Source organism: Podarcis cretensis (assembly GCF_951804945.1).
Source record: "Podarcis cretensis genome assembly, chromosome: 8".
Taxonomy (NCBI): domain Eukaryota; kingdom Metazoa; phylum Chordata; class Lepidosauria; order Squamata; family Lacertidae; genus Podarcis; species Podarcis cretensis.
The window spans coordinates 29,629,068-29,646,715 of record NC_137177.1 but is presented as its reverse complement, the minus strand read 5'-3'; the positions used below and the strand labels follow the sequence as shown (position 1 = coordinate 29,646,715).

The window sequence follows — 17,648 nt, the reverse complement described above, 5'->3', positions numbered from 1 at the left end:
TTTCTCCATCAGTAACCGTACATTTATTTATTCCACATGGCAAGGCATTAAAATGATTACACGCAACACCTAGCAATATCATCATGTATATCTGATAAAGAACATGGACCTTTTATTTGTCTTCTAGGAAAGGGAAATGCAGCGCTGATCACTCTGCTATGGTTGGCTCAGCTCCCAAGAATCTGCAAGACGAGGCTGATGGAATGAGAGGCCATTTTGCTGTTGATGCAGAAAGCACAGGTGGAGAATCTCCATTTTGCATCAAGTGAGAGTAGCCGCCCAGGTGGAAGGGCAAGAGGTGGCAAGGTAAGCTTGTTCAAACATACAAAAACAAAACACCTTTCCATGTTTTCACCAAACTTTGGTTTGGGACTGTTGAATTTTGCAACAGAATCTGCATCCCAGATGGTTAGAAGTGCTACATGTAAAAGAAGTAGGGCAGACTACATTTCAAAACAGAGCTGCCAGTAAGTAGGGGTGGAATAGACCCTCACCTTTTAAATATTATTAACACATTTTAAAATATTCATAATCAAAATCAGCTCCTTTTAAAAAAGGAAAAGGAAAAAAGAAAAGACACACACAAAAAACAGTCTTTGCTGTGTTAAACACAGATTACAGAGGGTTTTTTTTAAAAAAAGAATTCTAGTCAAATTATTGTTCTGTTTAAAAAGCAACCAATCAATTAAAAACCTTCCGCACACAAGTTCTAAGAAATAGGATCCTTCAGCAACATATTTTTTAAAAAGAATTATATTATTATAACAAATAAAGACCAAAGTAGATTTATTCTTTTTACAGTTAAATATTCCTTGAACCAAACAAAATATTTTACTGTACAAGCAATTGTGCATTTCATTTTTTTAAAAAAGAAGCATATTATAGTGCAAAGCATAAAATAAAATAAAATAAAATCCTCCAGGTCAAATATTTTTGACCCCTTTCATAAAACACATGTGTTTTTATTCACACATGTGCATGACAATCCATCATTAACTTGAAAGGGTTGGGCTGACAGAGGTTGCACTTCCTAATGTGGTTTACAAGTGCATATCGAGAACACACTTGATAGTCCTGAATGTTTTTGGTTTTCCTCTTTGAGAAAAACCATCAAGGCTCTATTAGAGGCAGCCAGCAGTTACTTAAAAACAAGCTCTCACCAAAACAATTTGGGGTTGTTCATTTTACACCAGATGCAAATACACATAATGGGCTTGTCAAATGTGTGATGAGCCATGTTAATATGTCGTGACCTATATAGGATGTGGTTTAACATGAGCACAGAGGGATGTTTATAGAACCCAATAAAGTCCTCTGTTTTTTCCTCCCGCTTCCAGGACATACACTCCCCCCACACCATAACACATTTGCCATTATTCCAAATGGGGAGCATCAAACTTCCTGTAGACTTCCTGGAGACTTCTTTCCTTTTCTTTGATAAGGTTTCTACTTCATGCTAGCGGTTTAAATTATAATACCTCTTTGCAAGATTGTTTGCATTTCTAATAAAAAGCTAAAGGTGCATTTCAGCTGGTGTAAGATCTTTTGTTTAAGTTCAGTGTGTTTTGCACTTGAATCCAAGCAATCAAAATAAGCACCACTGGATTCAATGGAGCTTACTCACAGGAAATTCTGCAGAGAACTACAGTCATGCTGTTCCTAATAAACTGGGTGTTTGGATGCTCCCTAGGCATGTGGCTTTGGGAGCTGACATGATGGGCTCTGGTGCTTCAAAATGTTCCACTGCACTATGGTTTCATGTGATGCCTAGCATGTGCAGAGGAAGGAGGAGTCTTTTATGCCCTGTCATGATCCCACTATGGTGATGGATCATGCCTTTGCTTTACAACCTCTGTTAAAATCAGCAATAAGATACTTGTTCACATTTCTAATACCTGCCTACCTAAAAGCACCTCTTGTCAGAACCCGGTCTGCGTACCTAGGAGTTTAAAGTCGGACTGTATAGGCTCTAAACATAGATGTCTACATGGGCTTCTGATGATAGGAAGATAGGAAGCTGCCTTATCCTGAGGCAGATCACTGGGCTCCATCAAGCTCCGTATTCTATAATGTCTGGCAGGGTTTCAGACAGGGAGTCTTTCACAGCCCTGCCTGGAGATGCCTGCAAGGACTTCCTGCTTGCCTAGCAGATGCTCTACTACTGAGCCACAGGCTTTCATCATGATCTGGCACGCACTGTGGTGGTAAACTGGTGTCTGGGTCATACCACATCAGGCTGCTGGTCGGGGCTTCAATGACTGAAGGCTCCTCTATACCAAAATATTCCATCTGTATAGAACACAAGGAGGATGTTCACAGGAAAGAACAGAAGTGTTGCTGCTAGCCTTGGCCCGGACAGTGACATGCTCATTAGCATAGGAACATAGGAAGCTGCCTTATACAGGCAAGTGCCTCTCAAGTGCCTCTCACTTCTTTCAATCCTCAGTTCAGTTGATCACATTTCCACATTAGTTTGCTTTCACCAGCGTAGGGGTGCTCATTTCTCCGAATAGATACATATTTGCAATTCAAATCTCGTGATGCACACTTCCCCCAAATATACACATTTCTGTACACATTTTTTGATTGGAAAACCGAAACACAAAAATCAGAGAAGCATGGATTTTGAAGGATAGCTGTGTTTCAGTCCACGTGATGTTTTGGGAAGTGTGAATTAGGTAGGGTTTGCATTAAAATGGGAACTGAACTGGATTTCTCCCCCTTCCCCAATACCATTTGGTTCATTTAGCTCATCGCTATCTACAGTGACTCTACAGGGTTTCTAACATTTGTCTTTCCAAATCCTTCTCAGTTAAAGCCTGAGATTGAACACAGGATTTTCTGCAGGCAAAGCATATACTCTGCTGCTGAGCTGCACTCCTTTCCTTCTGGGGGTCACACAGTCTGTGCATGCTCTGCTGCATGCCCAGTAGGACTGCTCTGTGCAGCTGGCAAGCCTTGGTTGTGTGGAACAGACCTATAGCTATTGGGTCTTTTCCGACTAAAGGTGTGTCTTTTGAAAGGCTTCTGGAGGAGTGTGGCCAATGGCACCATCAGTGTCAGGGGAGGGGAGATTCATTCCTCGTTTATTCACCGGATTGTGAGGGGCTTTTCTTGTGAACAGTCCTTAGATGCTAAGTTCTAGTCAACCTTCCCTCTGATTAGTGATGGAAGGTTCTGTAAATTTTGGTACTCTCAATTTCTCATTTTTCCAATTTTACATTCATTTCTTCATATTTATGAAGCAATTTCTGATTTTTTTTTTTTAATCCTCATGCAAATTCATCAGCATTTTAGTTTTGACTAATGCACATTTTTCAAGCAATTTCCCCTAATGCATTTTTGTATGTTATTTTCACTAATAAATTAATTTACACACACACTTTCCCATAATATATGCATTTTTGTAATATTGTTTGGTTGCAGAGCTGCATCACAAAATTCAGATAAGTGCAAATATTTACGGATGACTGCATTTTGGTTCTCTTATTGCTTCAGAAAGTGCAAATTTGATTTATCCAACTTTAAATATGAACTGAATCAAATTTCTCCTCCATACCTATCCCCGATATGCTGGTTTTTTGCTCCAAGAAATGCTTTATTTTAGTGAGAGACCATCTAAATGTAAGTCCCCAGCAGCAGTCTAAAGTGGTACACCTCAGACACAGGTTTAATATTTTAATGAGAACCAGAGCTTTGGCCTTGGTAGAGTACAGCATGCACAGGACAACTGGGTGATGAATGCATAGGCTCATAAAGGAAGCTGGAATGTACCATTTGTCTGTCTGGTGAAGACGAAAGGCTAGATTCAGCCCCCAAACTAGAGAAGGGCTAATTTACGGATGGGCTAAATTTGGTTCCTCTCATTTTCCCCAATCTTAAACTCAGTTCTCCACATTTCTACAGAAGTTTGTAAATTCTTTTTAAGTCCTTATGAAAATTCATCAACATTTTACTCTGAATTTCTCCTAATATTGTCTATATACACAATTTTGTAATTCAATTCCCCCTAATATAATGCATTTTTGCAAGTTATTTTCACTAATATTAGCATTTTGATGGACTCTTTATGGATTTTGCACACATCACCTGCCTGGAGAACTGCTTTATAAAATTTGGAGACATTCAAATTTTGAGGTATGACAGTGTTTGGGTTCTTGTATTTTTTCGGAAAGTGCAAATTATGTAAGTTCACCTTTAAATGTGAAATTGAATTTTCTCCCCACCCCTACCTACAGCCAGGGGCATTGGTAGGGGGCCCAGGGGGTCTGAGCCCTGGGTCTTTTGCACTTGGTCCCAGATCTCCACCTCCTTTCCTCCTCTTTCCCCCCCTTAAAAATGAAACAAAAACAAAGCCTTGTTTGATGTTGCTTCTTGGGCAGTTAGCTGAGTGTGCTGCTGGTAATACCCTATGCATTTACCATCATAATTTGCTCAGAAATTTGTATCTCTGTACATAATGTACCAAATGCAAATTTGTGCCAGGAACCTGTTCCTTGAGTACCTAGCAAAATCCCTGCCCACAACCCACTCAGGAACAGATCACCAGCATGATTCCAGCTGCTTTTACTGCTTCTGGATCACACCTGTTGCGATACAGTATGTGCTGCCATTCACGACTCCTCACCCCACCAACTGAATCTGGTGTATTCAGAGTGGTGGTTAAATGGCCATATAGGTTCACGGCTGGCGTACGATATTTTGGTAGTATAAAGCAGGAAATTCAAAATAGCACCCTTTCCCAGTACTAAATTAACTGCAGTCAAATCTGAGACGCTCCTCCCCCTGCGTACGAGCCCTGCTAAACGATGAAGCAACTGCATTCACCTCAATGGAACTTGTGTAGGAGAACTTTCCAGCATATCCTGACATTCCAGATTCGCCACCTGATGTGACTGCGTTATGCTGCCTCCTGATAAGGCCACCACTGAATGGTAGAAAGAGTGCAGTGCAGGGCATGGTGACATTCTGGTCCTGTACTCATATTAACTTGGCTTTACATATCTTTCTCAACAGTATCTGAAGAGCTAAACACATCCATTCATTCATTCACTCTTAAAATTTCATGACCTTTGAGATGATTGACTAGGGCTTTTCACACTCAGCCACAACACTACAAAGGAACAGAGCATTTTCAATCTGTACATTCCTATGTACATTGCGTACACAATCAAGATTTGTCAAGAGGAACTTTAAGAAGAGGGAGGGAGGGTTTTGTCTGAAATGTATACAAAGTTCAGCCCATCTCCAGTCTCCATTTGCTGAATTAACTTAACAACCTATATTTTCTACAAGAGCAATGTGATGCGCATTGGGAAAAGTTGTTGACGGCTCCTTTTCGTTATCGCCTCCTTTCTAATGACCAACTAACATAGCACATGTTGGGCATTTTAATTAATTTTAAAAAGGGTGAAAGGCATCTGGTTTCCTAGTCCTCTTTCAGTACGGTCTCCAGACAGCTTCATCCATCCTCCCGGGAGTTGTCATGGCTGTAGGTGAGTTACTGTGGCTGCCATCCGCCTCAACGCCGTCATTCTGATTGGCAAGGCTAGGATTAATTAAGTTATTTCCAGCTGATGCACTTGGGCAGGAGGGAAGCATCCTTGTTGGTGAGCGCTCTCCCCCCGCTACCATGGAGAACTGGTATGACCCGGATGATGTGCCATAGTACAAGTGGTAAGGGGAAGGGTTGGTCTGGAAAGGTCCACTCTGGTTTTGGGTGGAGCTGGGGTATGGTGGAGGAAGGTAGGTATGGTGGAACCGAGTGGTGGCGGGCATGCTGGTCATGCTGATGCCACCAATTCCAGTGGCGGAAGGTGAGGCTGTGTAAGGGAAGGCTGCCGACATTGCACCGGGGTAATGCATCCTGGTCTCAGTGAAGCCCGGTAATGCAGTAAAGGACCGGTCAAACTGGCGTGGGTCAGAGAACGGACTCAATTCAGATGTACCTGGTTTGGGGGAAAGAGAGAAGGGAGAGGAGAGAGAGGATGTTACTGTGGGTTGGAGTTTTCAGCCTTCTCCTGGAACATGTGGCACAGCTCATTTTGTGAGTATAGGTCTGGGGTTCCTATACTGTGGTCCACCACCTACTAGTAGTACATGACCTGTGTTCAGGTGGTCTCTGCCATGTCTGTGGCTTTGTGGTTGAAGACAAGAGACGCCATATCCATTACATTAAACATTCAGCTTGGTTTTTAATTGTATTTTTATCGCTTCTTGGGTTTCTCATATTGCATTTTCTTGTACTGCAATTTGAATTCAAACTGTAATGCAATGAAATGCAATATATAAAAAGGAAAAGAAGCATTAAAAATACAATTAAACACCATACAGAATCTTGTACAGAGTGTTATAATTGCCACAACAGGCAGTTCTTAAAAATTCACAATATAATTAAAATCAGCAGTTAAGCTAAAATTACATGTGGAAACATACGGATGGTATTCAACTACCATGTCCTGCCAGTGCACAGATTTCCATTTACACAATGGGACTTCCCCCCCTTCCTCTCCCACAACCCTCCCCAAATCTGCTCCCAGGGGGTTGGGAAAGTTCCTGAAACAGATTGAGGGGGCGTGCGGGGAGACGAGGGGGAGAAAGTTCTGTTGCACAAGCAGAGATCCTTGCACAGATGGAATGTTCACATAGCAATACATTGAATACTACCCATTAAGTGGTCAGCCAAGACTCTCAGAACTTTCCAAAAGCTATGTCCGCTTTTACATGTTTCATGCCTAAACAAAAAAGTTTTTAGCAGGCTCTGAAAAGAGCACCCTGGCCTGATGTTGCTGCAGAGAGCCCACAAACCCACCTTCCCACTGTAAGATTCTATGAAATCAACTTCGGATCACATTGGGAATAGGCAGTGGATGAGCCTCTCTGTATATTTATAAAAACATACCCCACCTCCACCTCCTCCCAATTTGTGAAGGTATCATTTTAGTGCAGTGCAGTCCAGTCCAGGGCCCTCAATTCAGATGTGTGGGCGTGTGTATTAGTGATACGCTTGCTTCTATTCTAGCTTTTGGCCAGCACACTTGTAAACACAGAAATAAAATTGTTTAGCTGTTCTCTAGGGCTGTGTAGTAAATAGACAGCACAGCCCTCTGACAGAGAGTCCCCAAGCTAGTCAGTCCATCTGCTTTGGCACACATATGCACACACAAACAGAGCAATGCGGAGGGAAATCTGGAGTCTATGCCAGGGTCTTCTGAGGCCTTCGTGTGGGTGGTCTGTTTGTGCTGATAGGCCCAAGGGACAGAGCTGATAAACACACAGTTGAAAGCTTGCTTACTGTAGGTCATGCTATTACTGGTTGGGGGTTTTTGTTGTTGTTTTCCCTATGAAGGCCTAAGAAAGAGTGAAGAAATGTAATTATTATTGTTTCTGTGCAGCAATATTTAACTGCGGAAAGAGGGAAATGGCTAATCCAAGATGGATGCTTTCTCAGTCCCCACAATTCCAGAAGCTGCCCTACCAGTTTAATTGAGGTGACCATCATTCATGTGGATTCCTGTTCTACATTAGCCATTTTGGGGCATTCACCCTATTTGTGTGAAACAGAAAAATGCAGCAATGTTTGTTGGCCCTCCTGTTTCTGCCATATCCTTGTCACCTGCCCTGCCGCCTTCCATGTGTCAGGCGGGAAGGCCTGAAGAGGAAACCTGCTTCTATGCATGAAGGCTCCCTGCGTGGTTTAGAATTCAGGTTCCACACGGTGTGGGATACCTCCTCATGCACAGCTGTACCAACTTGAATAACATATGGGGGGCAGGTAAGCCCCACCACACATAATCACAAGATGCACACCATCTGAATGGCAATTCCCATCAACTGGGGGGGGAGCCCCCTCAAATACTTTATGGGGGCAAAGGGGCATTAGCCCCTAGGTTCTGGCTCCTCTGTTCATGTAGACCAGACTCCTTGACCCAGAACTTGCTCATTCAATATGTGGAAGAAGTCAGGTCCAGGGTAAAGGGGTGCAATAGAGAGGCAGGCACTCTCTCTTGCCTGCAGTTTTAATTGAATGATGGGTAGAATGACTGAATAGAGGTATTGTCAGTCTCTCTTTCTTTGTCTAATGCAAATAGGTAAAGGTAAAGGTACCCCTGCCCGTACGGGCCAGTCTTGACAGACTCTAGGGTTGTGCGCTCATCTCACTCTAGAGGCCGGGAGCCAGCGCTGTCCGCAGACACGTCCAGGTCACGTGGCCAGCGTGACAAAGCTGCTCCGGTGAACTGGCACCAGCGCAGCACACGGAACGCCGTTTACCTTCCCGCTATAAAGCGGTACCTATTTATCTACTTGCACTTAAGGGTGCTTTCGAACTGCTAGGTGGGCAGGAGCTGGGACCGAATGACGGGAGCTCACCCCGCCGCGGGTATTCGAACCGCCGACCATGCGATCGGCAAGTCCTAGGCGCTGAGCGCCACCCGCGTCCCTAATGCAAATAGATGGGATCAAATGAATGCATTGATACGTGGTGATTCCTTCAAGACATACTCAGCCTCCAAAGATACAGAAGTAATGTGTCAAGGAGTTGCAGCCAATCACAAACCCCCTCTTGCCAATGGGGACTCCCCACTCCCGCTGGGTCCGAGCTGCATGAAGGGTGGGGTGATGGTGATAGAAATCTCCAGTTTTATCACAGCATGGTGAAGAGGTAAGCCTCCATTCCCCACATTTGACATTCTGATAAATAAGTGCCTGCAATTAACAGAAAACAACATGCTACATACCTAGCAAATATCTAGTATGGCCCTTCTGGAGAAAGGGAACTGGGTGTTTGCTATTTGTTCTAAGGAGGGATGGGTGAGTCTGTCAATTTTGGTTTCTTTCAGTTTCTCATTCTTCCAACCTTCACTTCCCTGTACTTCTACATCAGTTTGCAAATATGTTTATTTATTTTATAAAGTCATGAAAGTTAACCCACATTTTAGTGTGAATTTCTCCTAAAATAGATGTTTTGTAAGCATTTTTGCCATAGATACAAATTTTTGAAAGCAATATTCTCTAATGTAATTCATATGTTACTTTCACTAATATATGCCTTTATGTGTTTACATTACCATAATATGTGCATTTTTGTACACATTAGTTGGTTGTAGAGCTGTACTGCAAAATTCAGAGAGCTGCGAATTCTGAAGGCTTGCTCAAGGCCAGGGGTCAGCACCATGAAGACCGTTTTACTGGCCCACGAGCCACCCCTGAACTGAGCCGCCCGCTCGGCAAGCCCCCCACGCGCTGCACTAAACCAGCGCAGCACAGTGCAGGGACTCTCCAAGTGGCACTGGAAATCGTGTCTGCGCATGTCCAGATGCCAAAAATCGCTTCTGTGCAGGCACAATGTTCAGCATCGCGCAGCGCCAGTCCAGACCACAGACGATCTCTGTGGGAGTGATCCAACCCATGGCCGGTAAACCTTGCCGACCCCTGCTCAAGGCCTTGCGATTGGGACCGTCCAAAGGCAAAGCATGCATTATCCCAATAAGCTATAGCTCCCCTCCCAACATATTTAGGGCTGAACCCAGGTTTACTTGGGGAAAGACCAGAACTCAGTGGTAGAGCATCTGCTTTGCATGCAGACAGTCCCAGGTTCAATTGCATCTTCAGGTAAGGCCAGGAGAGCTTCCTTTCCTGAAACCATTGCAAGCCTGTCACTGTGGACGGTACTAAGCTAGATGGGTTAGTGGTCTGATTCGGTATAAGGCACCCTCCAACATGTCTATACACCATACCTGTATTGTACCTTTCTCCCAGCTGATAGCAGCTTGGGGGGGGAGGATTGAAATTGGGTCAATGGCTGTATCGTGGTCCTGATCCAACCTGTCCCCCTTCTGGGATGATTTTAATAAAGGTGTTAAAAAATCCCATCATGGGCCTGTCATTTCACTACTAGTTTAGCCCTTAACTTTAAAAAGGCAAAAAGCAAGGAGGCGAGGCAAGAGCTGAGACTGATCTTGAGAAATAAATACTTATGATAATGTGATGTGCCCAACATGTTTCAACAATTATTTTCCTCGGGGCAAAAAAGACGTCTCTTATCTTGATAGCAGCAACCAAAGCAATGCGCTTGAAGAATGTTCTTTTATTGTAGGGCATCTTTCAAGCAAACTGTTTCAGCTGGGCATATCCTGTGTTATAATATTGCTCCCCTCCTCCCCATTCACTAGACTAAGATATTGCTCATACCTTTTCCTCTCTCTCTTTAATTTTTTGGCTTTTTGGAGATGCCTCCCCTTTCTCTCTCTTTTGTGATGAACTTCATTTCCTCGGCTTGTTGCCCCTGTCCAAATCCCGATCTACATTTTGAGCTGATTCATGTTCTCATTGGATCCCGCCTGTGCTTTTGCTCCTGCGCCCCATCCCATCCTCCTCCTCCTCCTCCTCCTTGGCGATGCAGCATTCAGGAATTCCAGGAGATGGATATCTTGAAATAAACGGCAGGCAGGCGCCATTTGCTGCTCGACAGCTTGAACACAGCAAAGGAAGGCCTTTACGCTGCTTCATTATATTTAATGTCGCCATAAATAATATTCCATAAAGAGCAAATTCAAATAAAAAGCTCAGGGCACATTTCCCCTTTTTGTTTTCCTCCCTAACACACTCTTAAAGTTTTTAGAGAGGCCAACTTTTATGAGTCTGAGCTTGCACCGCTTGGCAATTGCTGCCTGCTGCTAATATAAAAGCAACAGTGTAAATGTGTTAATTACTGTTGACTTGCAAAACAAAACAAAAAGGAAGGGGGAGCTATGTAAAGATGCTAGAGGTACACTTTTGGTCTAGGCATTTCTTCCTGCTACATGCAAAGAGGAACACACGACAGCTCCTGGTGCTGTTGCTGCCAAGAAAAGGGCTTCTTTATCAAAGTGAAAAAGAAATACAGCTGAGAAATATATCTACCAATGTTGCTGCTGCTTCTTCTTTTTAGATAAAGCAAGCAAGTTTCTAATCCTCATGAGCTGTAGTCTTAAAAAAAATAAACATACAAACATTATTCTGATCAAATTTCAAAAACTTTTTTCAGCCATGTGTTTTATAAAGTATAGTGTTGATCTTTTTTATTTCTAACATCTGATTTTATCATGATTTTAATGTATATTTTATGTAAGCTGCTTGGAGGTTTTGAAGATGAGGTGCTTTATACATTCTATTAACTATACATATATACATACTAGCTATGGCTAGAGAAGTTAATGACAGAGCTCTGAATGGTTATTGAAATCAAGGCATGGTCAGGGAAGGTGTGCTTCTGGTTATCAGATGCTGGAGACAAGCGACAGCTTTGTCCAGCATGACACTGCTTCAAAGTAAACCTGGAACGTAAGAGGCTGTCTTATGCCGTGTCAGACAATTGTTCCAGCTAGCTCATTATTGTCTACACAAGCAAAGGGGAATCTGTGGCCCTTCCAGGTGATGTTGGACCACAACTCCCATCATCTCTGACCATTAGCTATGCTGGCTGGGGCTGATAGGAGCTGAAGTCCAATGACATCTGGAGGGCCACAAGTTCCCTTTCCGTGGCTTACACTGTCTGGCAGTGCCTCTCCAGCCAAGGGGCAAAACCTTCTGCAGGCAAAACATGTGCTTTGCCATTGGCTAGCCACTGCTGGAAACAGAATGTTGGGCTTGATGAACCTTTGGGTGGATCCAGCAAAGCAATTTTTCATGCCGTCCAAAGCTCATCATCCCAAGCAGAACAACATTCATAAGAACATAAGAGCCAGTTCCCCAGGTAGTTCAGCATCCTGTCTCACAGTGGCAAACCAGAAACCTATGGGAAGACAGCAAACAGGATCTGGGTGCAACAGCACTCCCCGCCTCCTGTGGTTTCTAGCAACTGGTATTCAGAACCATTACTGGTTCCATAGGAGCCAACTCCTGAGGGCTGAGGGAGCTTCACCTCCCCCAAATATTTGAGGCGACTGCCCCCCCCCCAAGTTTATGGGCACTGCCATTCAAATGGTGTGTGTGTGTGTGTGTGTACCACGTCATGTGATTATGTAGGGTGGAGCTTACCTGGGCTTCTCCAATATTTTATTCAAGTGGAGGTAGTGGAGTCACTGTCAGGATGCCCTCAAACCATCTAAGGCACTGTGTGCATTGTCTAAGAAGACACACTGAGATGTTTGCTTATCTCAAATGGACTTTTGCTGAAATAACAATTCTACTTGACCATGTACAATGCCTCTGTATAAATTATGCCCTGGTGAAGGCATTTGCTCGCAACACAGAGTGCATTCATGCTTCAGATAATAAACCACCATATTTTTGTAGCTTTTGTTCTTTTGTTAATTAGATTTTTGTGGGCAGCAACCTGTTTATTTTAATTTCTCCTGCACAGCACTAGACTCTTTCAGGCACTTTAATATCACTAAGTGAGGAAGAGGAGGAGGATAAAGTTGATGAATAGGTACAGTCCTGGGAGGAAAGTACTACATGATTTCCCCTGCATGTTTTGAATCAGTCACATTAAGGAAGCAATTGGAGACTGATTCCATAGGAGAACATGCCACAAGCAAACTCAGTGAGTTGACAGTGTCAGCAGAGTCAAATAGTAATTATTTTGCTGGTCTGTGTTACACAAGGTTGTAGGGGGTGGGGTGAGGGGAATATATTATAATGGGACAATATAGGCTCTAAAGCAGGGCTAGCCAACATGGTGCCCTCTGGAAGTTGTTGGACTCTGGCTCTTATTATGTTTCACCATGTTGACTGGGGCTGACAGATGTTAAAGACCAACAACATCAGGAAGGCACAGTGTTGATTATTTCTGATCCGGAGCAGGAATACTATTCATTAAAATATATTTAAAAGTGTGTGTTCTTTCACAAATGAAATAACTTCTCTGGATTTGAGGTCACTTTTCTCACACAAGGCTTTTCCACAGGAACCAACATTAGGCTGCCCCAAGCACCAAATCTTGAAGGGGGATAGTGGCAGTTTGAAGGCAGAGCTGTGTGGCTTCCTCTGCCTGCCTAAAGCTAATCTGCTCAGGTACGGTGAGGAAACTGTCCCATTGCCAGTGTCAAAGTAAGATTCAACTATTGTTCTGATTGGCTTCAGTACATAGAGTGTGGTGTGTGTGTGTGTGTGTGTGTGTGTGTGTGTGTGTGTGTGTATGTACATGCGCCATCTTGTTTGCCTCACAAAGCAAACTGTCTTGGGCCAGTCCTGTCTTCCACTAAGGCCACATCCGTTTTATATTAAAAGCAGAATCCTACCATTTTAAACAGCCATGGCTTCCCCCAAAGAATCCTGGTAACAACTGTTAAGAGTCCTGAGAGCTGTTACGAGATCCCCTATTTCCCTCACAGAGCTACAATTCTCAAAGTGGTTAAATGGTCAGTCCTTCTACCCAGGCTACTCTGGAAACTATAGCTTTTTGAGGGAAATAGTAATCTAAGCTCAGCACCCTTAACCAACTACAGTTTCCAAGATTCTTTGGGGGGGGGAGCCAGGACTGTTCAAGTGGCATCATAGTGCTTTAAAAGTATAGTCCGGATGTGGCCTCCATCATAAACAGCCCTTCTATGAGTGGAAAAGGCTTTCTGGCTAAATAGGACATCTTTGAACATAAGAGCATAAAGAGAGCTCTGAAGGATCAGACCAAAGACCTTTGTGGTCTAGCATCCTGTTTTCCATTGTGGCCCACCAGATGCCTCAGGGAAGTTCACAAGCAATTGTTCCTCAACCATTATATGTACTTAACAACAGTGTTAATAAGTGACAATGTGCTGCTCTTTAATGGTGCTTTAAGACTGTGGCCTGGAGTTTCTGCCTTGCTCTGCTTCACAGTGTGAAGCAGAATTAAAACCTCTTGTTACTCTTGTCATCTTTTCACTCCATCTGCCACTATAGCTGACAATGTCTCTCTCCCCCTGCCCCGCTCTTCCATACACACACACACGCTGAGCAAGACCCACCAGTTAAATCATAATTTTTAAAAACGCCACAATTTTTTAATGGTTTCACCTCTGGAAAAAAATACTATGGGCTGACTTCTAGATGTCGTCTGCTCCTGTATTGCTTTCTTGGGGGCCCTCGCAATTCTGAGGGCAAGTATTTTCCTTGTCGTGCTGCCAATCAAAATATTTGAAGGAAATGTTTATTTTCTTCTCAAAATCGCACCAGCTGCTGCCTTAACTGAATAAGCCCATTTAGAGGTAATAATTTAACCATTGTGAGAGCAAACCAAGGGCCCGCACACTCCAAATATCTGACCCGATCTATCAACGGAAATGGCAACACTTTGGATCAGGGAACTGGGAAGCAAGAATTTGTGTTCAACCAGAGGTCATCGTTCCGACTAGCGTAACACTGTTGCCGCTTGGGGTTGGCCACTCTCTCTGCCTTGTGGTGGTCAGTGATAACAAAAACAGAGTCCCAGTTTGCAACTTGCCCTGATTTCCCCACCTCCTATTTCGCAGATGCTGGTGACTTAAGCAACCTCAACTTAGGAGCCAATCAGCACGCAGATGAGTTTTCAAGCTTCTCCGTTCGCTTTCCAGGTCAAACAACCAAACCCAATAAAATGCCATCTCTGTTTTCATACCAGCCTTGGAGGAAACCTGACTTCACAGATTCCAAGAAGCAACAGCTTGAAGAAAGCTAAATTTTTGGGGGTCTTCCCTCTCCCCTTCTCCCAATATAGAAGCAAGCTAAGTGGAAGGGGCCATTGTTTCAGGCAGCAGTACAGCTAGGTGATTTTTAGACCCTGAATCCAGACCCTCCACACACAACACTAGATGAACAGGTGTGAACCACACAATTAGCATTTATCTTCCCTCCAAAAAGGGCAAATGTGCATAAATGTGTATATTTAGTGAAAATAATTTCATTTTAAAGGAAATTGCTTGCAAAAAATGTGTTGTTTTTTTAAAGCAAAACTGCTTAGTTCACACTAAAATGCTGATAATTTTCACAAGGATGTTTAAAATAATCGTCCACATTGTAAACTGATGTGGAAATGCAGAGAAATGAACTTAAGATTGAAAGTGTGAGAAACAGAGAAACCGAAATTGACAGATTCACCCATCCCTACTCATAAGTAAAGTGACTCATAATTTCTTTCTCAAATGGAGATGTTTGAACAAGCCTTGAAACATTAAATCTGCTAGTTTGGGATACTTTAGTTTCTCATTTTCCCAATCGTAAGCTTAGTTCACATTTTTGCATCAGTATGCTCTATAATATACATATTCGTAATGAAAATTTGTCAGCATTTTAGTATATATATTTGCATGCAATTTTGTCTAATATACTGCTATTTTGTGTGTTATTTTCAATCATATATGTTTTTATGAACACTTTAGCTGAATATCCACATATTGAATGTACACTTTATTTGTTGAAGACCTGAATCACAAAATTCAGAGATGTGCAAATTTCAAAGGATAGCTGCCTTTGGTTCATGTATTCTCCCCCATCCCTCAACGAGACAAATCAGATCCAGCAATTCATACATTCCTAAGTTATATATTTGCTTTTCTGGCTTAAGCTATGATGATGGATAGGATAAACATGGGAGATATTTAACACCCATGTATAAATATAGTTGGCAAGAAGGGTTATGGGCAGATGTGTCTCCCTGTGCCTTTATTTCCAATCCTCCACTCCTTCAGCCCTTTTCTGTCTGTCCCTTAAAACCTCTTACAATACAGCCATATTTTCTAAGCGTCGTAGCATTTAACTGATGGTTCACATCCATTGATGTCTGAACCATTTCACTGAGTAAAACTTAAGACACCTACAAAAATAGTAAGGGTGGCATCCAATGCCCTTGTTCTGTTGGCACAAGGATTTTTTTCTGCAATGGAGCTTCCCCCATCTCGTCTCCCCTTGCATGTCCTCACCCTCTCCAAATCTGCTCCAGACGACTGGGGGAACCACTAGACCAGATTTAGAGGGGAGGAGAGGAGGAAAAGTTTCCTTTCACAAGTGTAAATCCTTGCACTGGCAGGACAAGGGACTTGAGGCTGCAGTATTTAAACAATTAATGGGTTAGGCTAATGAATTTAAAAAAACATTTAATCAATTAAAAGGCAGCCCCTGATTAATCAAGGAAATAATAATAATAATAATAATAGAAACTTATCAGTGCAATCCTACACATGTCTACTCAGACGTACACCCTGCTGAGTTATGTGGGAATTTCTCCTAGGCCTCTGTTTTCATCACTGGTTCTCCCACCAACCATCCCCCAGTTCAGGATGCTGCTGATGCTCCAAGCATGCTATGGTGCTATGGACTATGTCGGTCGCTGTATTTCGGGGCTGGGCAGGAATTTTTCTATTTGGCAAATTGGCACTAGCCATTTGATTTTTGCCTACCTCATATTAATCGTCACAACTTTGTAAGGTGGATATGCTTTGGGCAAGCTTATATCTTGGATGGAGGAGAGGTTGTAGCCTGTGCCTGCCCTCCATGCGTAAGTTTCACAGAAGTCTTTGATTATTTAACTCATTTCTTTCTCATGCCACACAGACTGTTCTACTAGGGTGCAACTGGGTTGCACTATCCTAAGGGTTGTTGGTTTCCCCGAAGACTGTCACACTGAAGGCTGAAGCAATATGTCTCTGTATATATAAGGACCAGCTTGAGTGGGTGTCCGCAAAAAGTTAGTGGCTCATTGTTCATGTGATTAAGGTTAATTCCATAGCAAATTTCATTTCTGTTCAAAGGAGCATCCAGGAATAATCAAACCCCTTGAGGAGCCTAGAGGAGGCTCTTCTGAATATATAATTTAATATCTGGACTCAGTTCAACTGTTGTAGCTCAGTGACTAAACCCACAAGGCAAAAAGCAGGGTGAGGAGAGCTTTGGCAGTTCCATCAGAACAAAAAGCCGCACCGCACCTCCCTCCACAGAAGGCAAGAATTCAAAGCTGATGGGGCCAACTTTTGAAAACAAATGTCATCAAGCTGGCTCCTCTGTGCATATATCCAGTGCTAGCTCTTAGTCATAGTTCCCTCACAACAGCTTGGAGGCTCTTACTTAGAACAAAAAGTGAGGTCTTTGTGACATTCTTCTGGTATAATAATAATAATAACAATAATAATAATAATAATTTATACCCCGCCCATCTGGCTGAGTTTCCCCAGCCACTCTGGCGGCTCCCAATCAAGTGTTAAAAACAGTACAGCGTTACATATTAAAAACTTCCCTGAACAGGGCTGCCTTAAGATGTCTTCTGAATGTCAGGTAATTGTTTATCTCTTTGACATCTGATGGGAGGGCGTTCCACAGGGTGGGCGCCACTACCGAGAAGGCCCTCTGTCTGGTTCCCTGTAGCCTCACTTCTTGCAATGAGGGAACCGCAGAAGGCCCTCGGCACTGGATCTCAGTGTCCGGGCTGAACAATGGGGGTGGAGACGCTCCTTCAGGTATACAGGACCGAGGCCGTTTAGGGCTTTAAAGGTCAGCACCAACACTTTGAATCGTGCTCGGAAACGTACTGGGAGCCAATGCAGATCTCTCAGAACCAGTGTTATGTGGTCCTGGTGGCCACTCCCAGTCACCAGTCTAGCTGCCGCATTCTGGATTAATTGCAGTTTCTGGGTCACCTTCAAAGGTAGCCCCATGTAGAGCGCGTTGCAGTAGTCCAAGCGTGAGATAACTAGAGCATGCACCACTCTGGCGAGACAGTT

The 17,648-nt window shown here is 43.2% G+C and overlaps 1 protein-coding gene across 2 annotated transcripts in view; it reads right to left on the bottom strand.

Moving 5' to 3' along the window:
- The window catches only part of RUNX3 (RUNX family transcription factor 3), a 164,722-nt gene continuing 147,074 nt past the window's right edge, over positions 1-17,648 (bottom strand). For both annotated transcript variants that reach the window (XM_079987783.1, XM_079987782.1), the window contains one exon: positions 1-5,948. In XM_079987783.1, the coding sequence (XP_079843909.1) occupies positions 5,440-5,948 (509 nt within the window). In that variant the 3' untranslated portion in view covers positions 1-5,439. The remainder of the gene's footprint in view (positions 5,949-17,648) is intronic.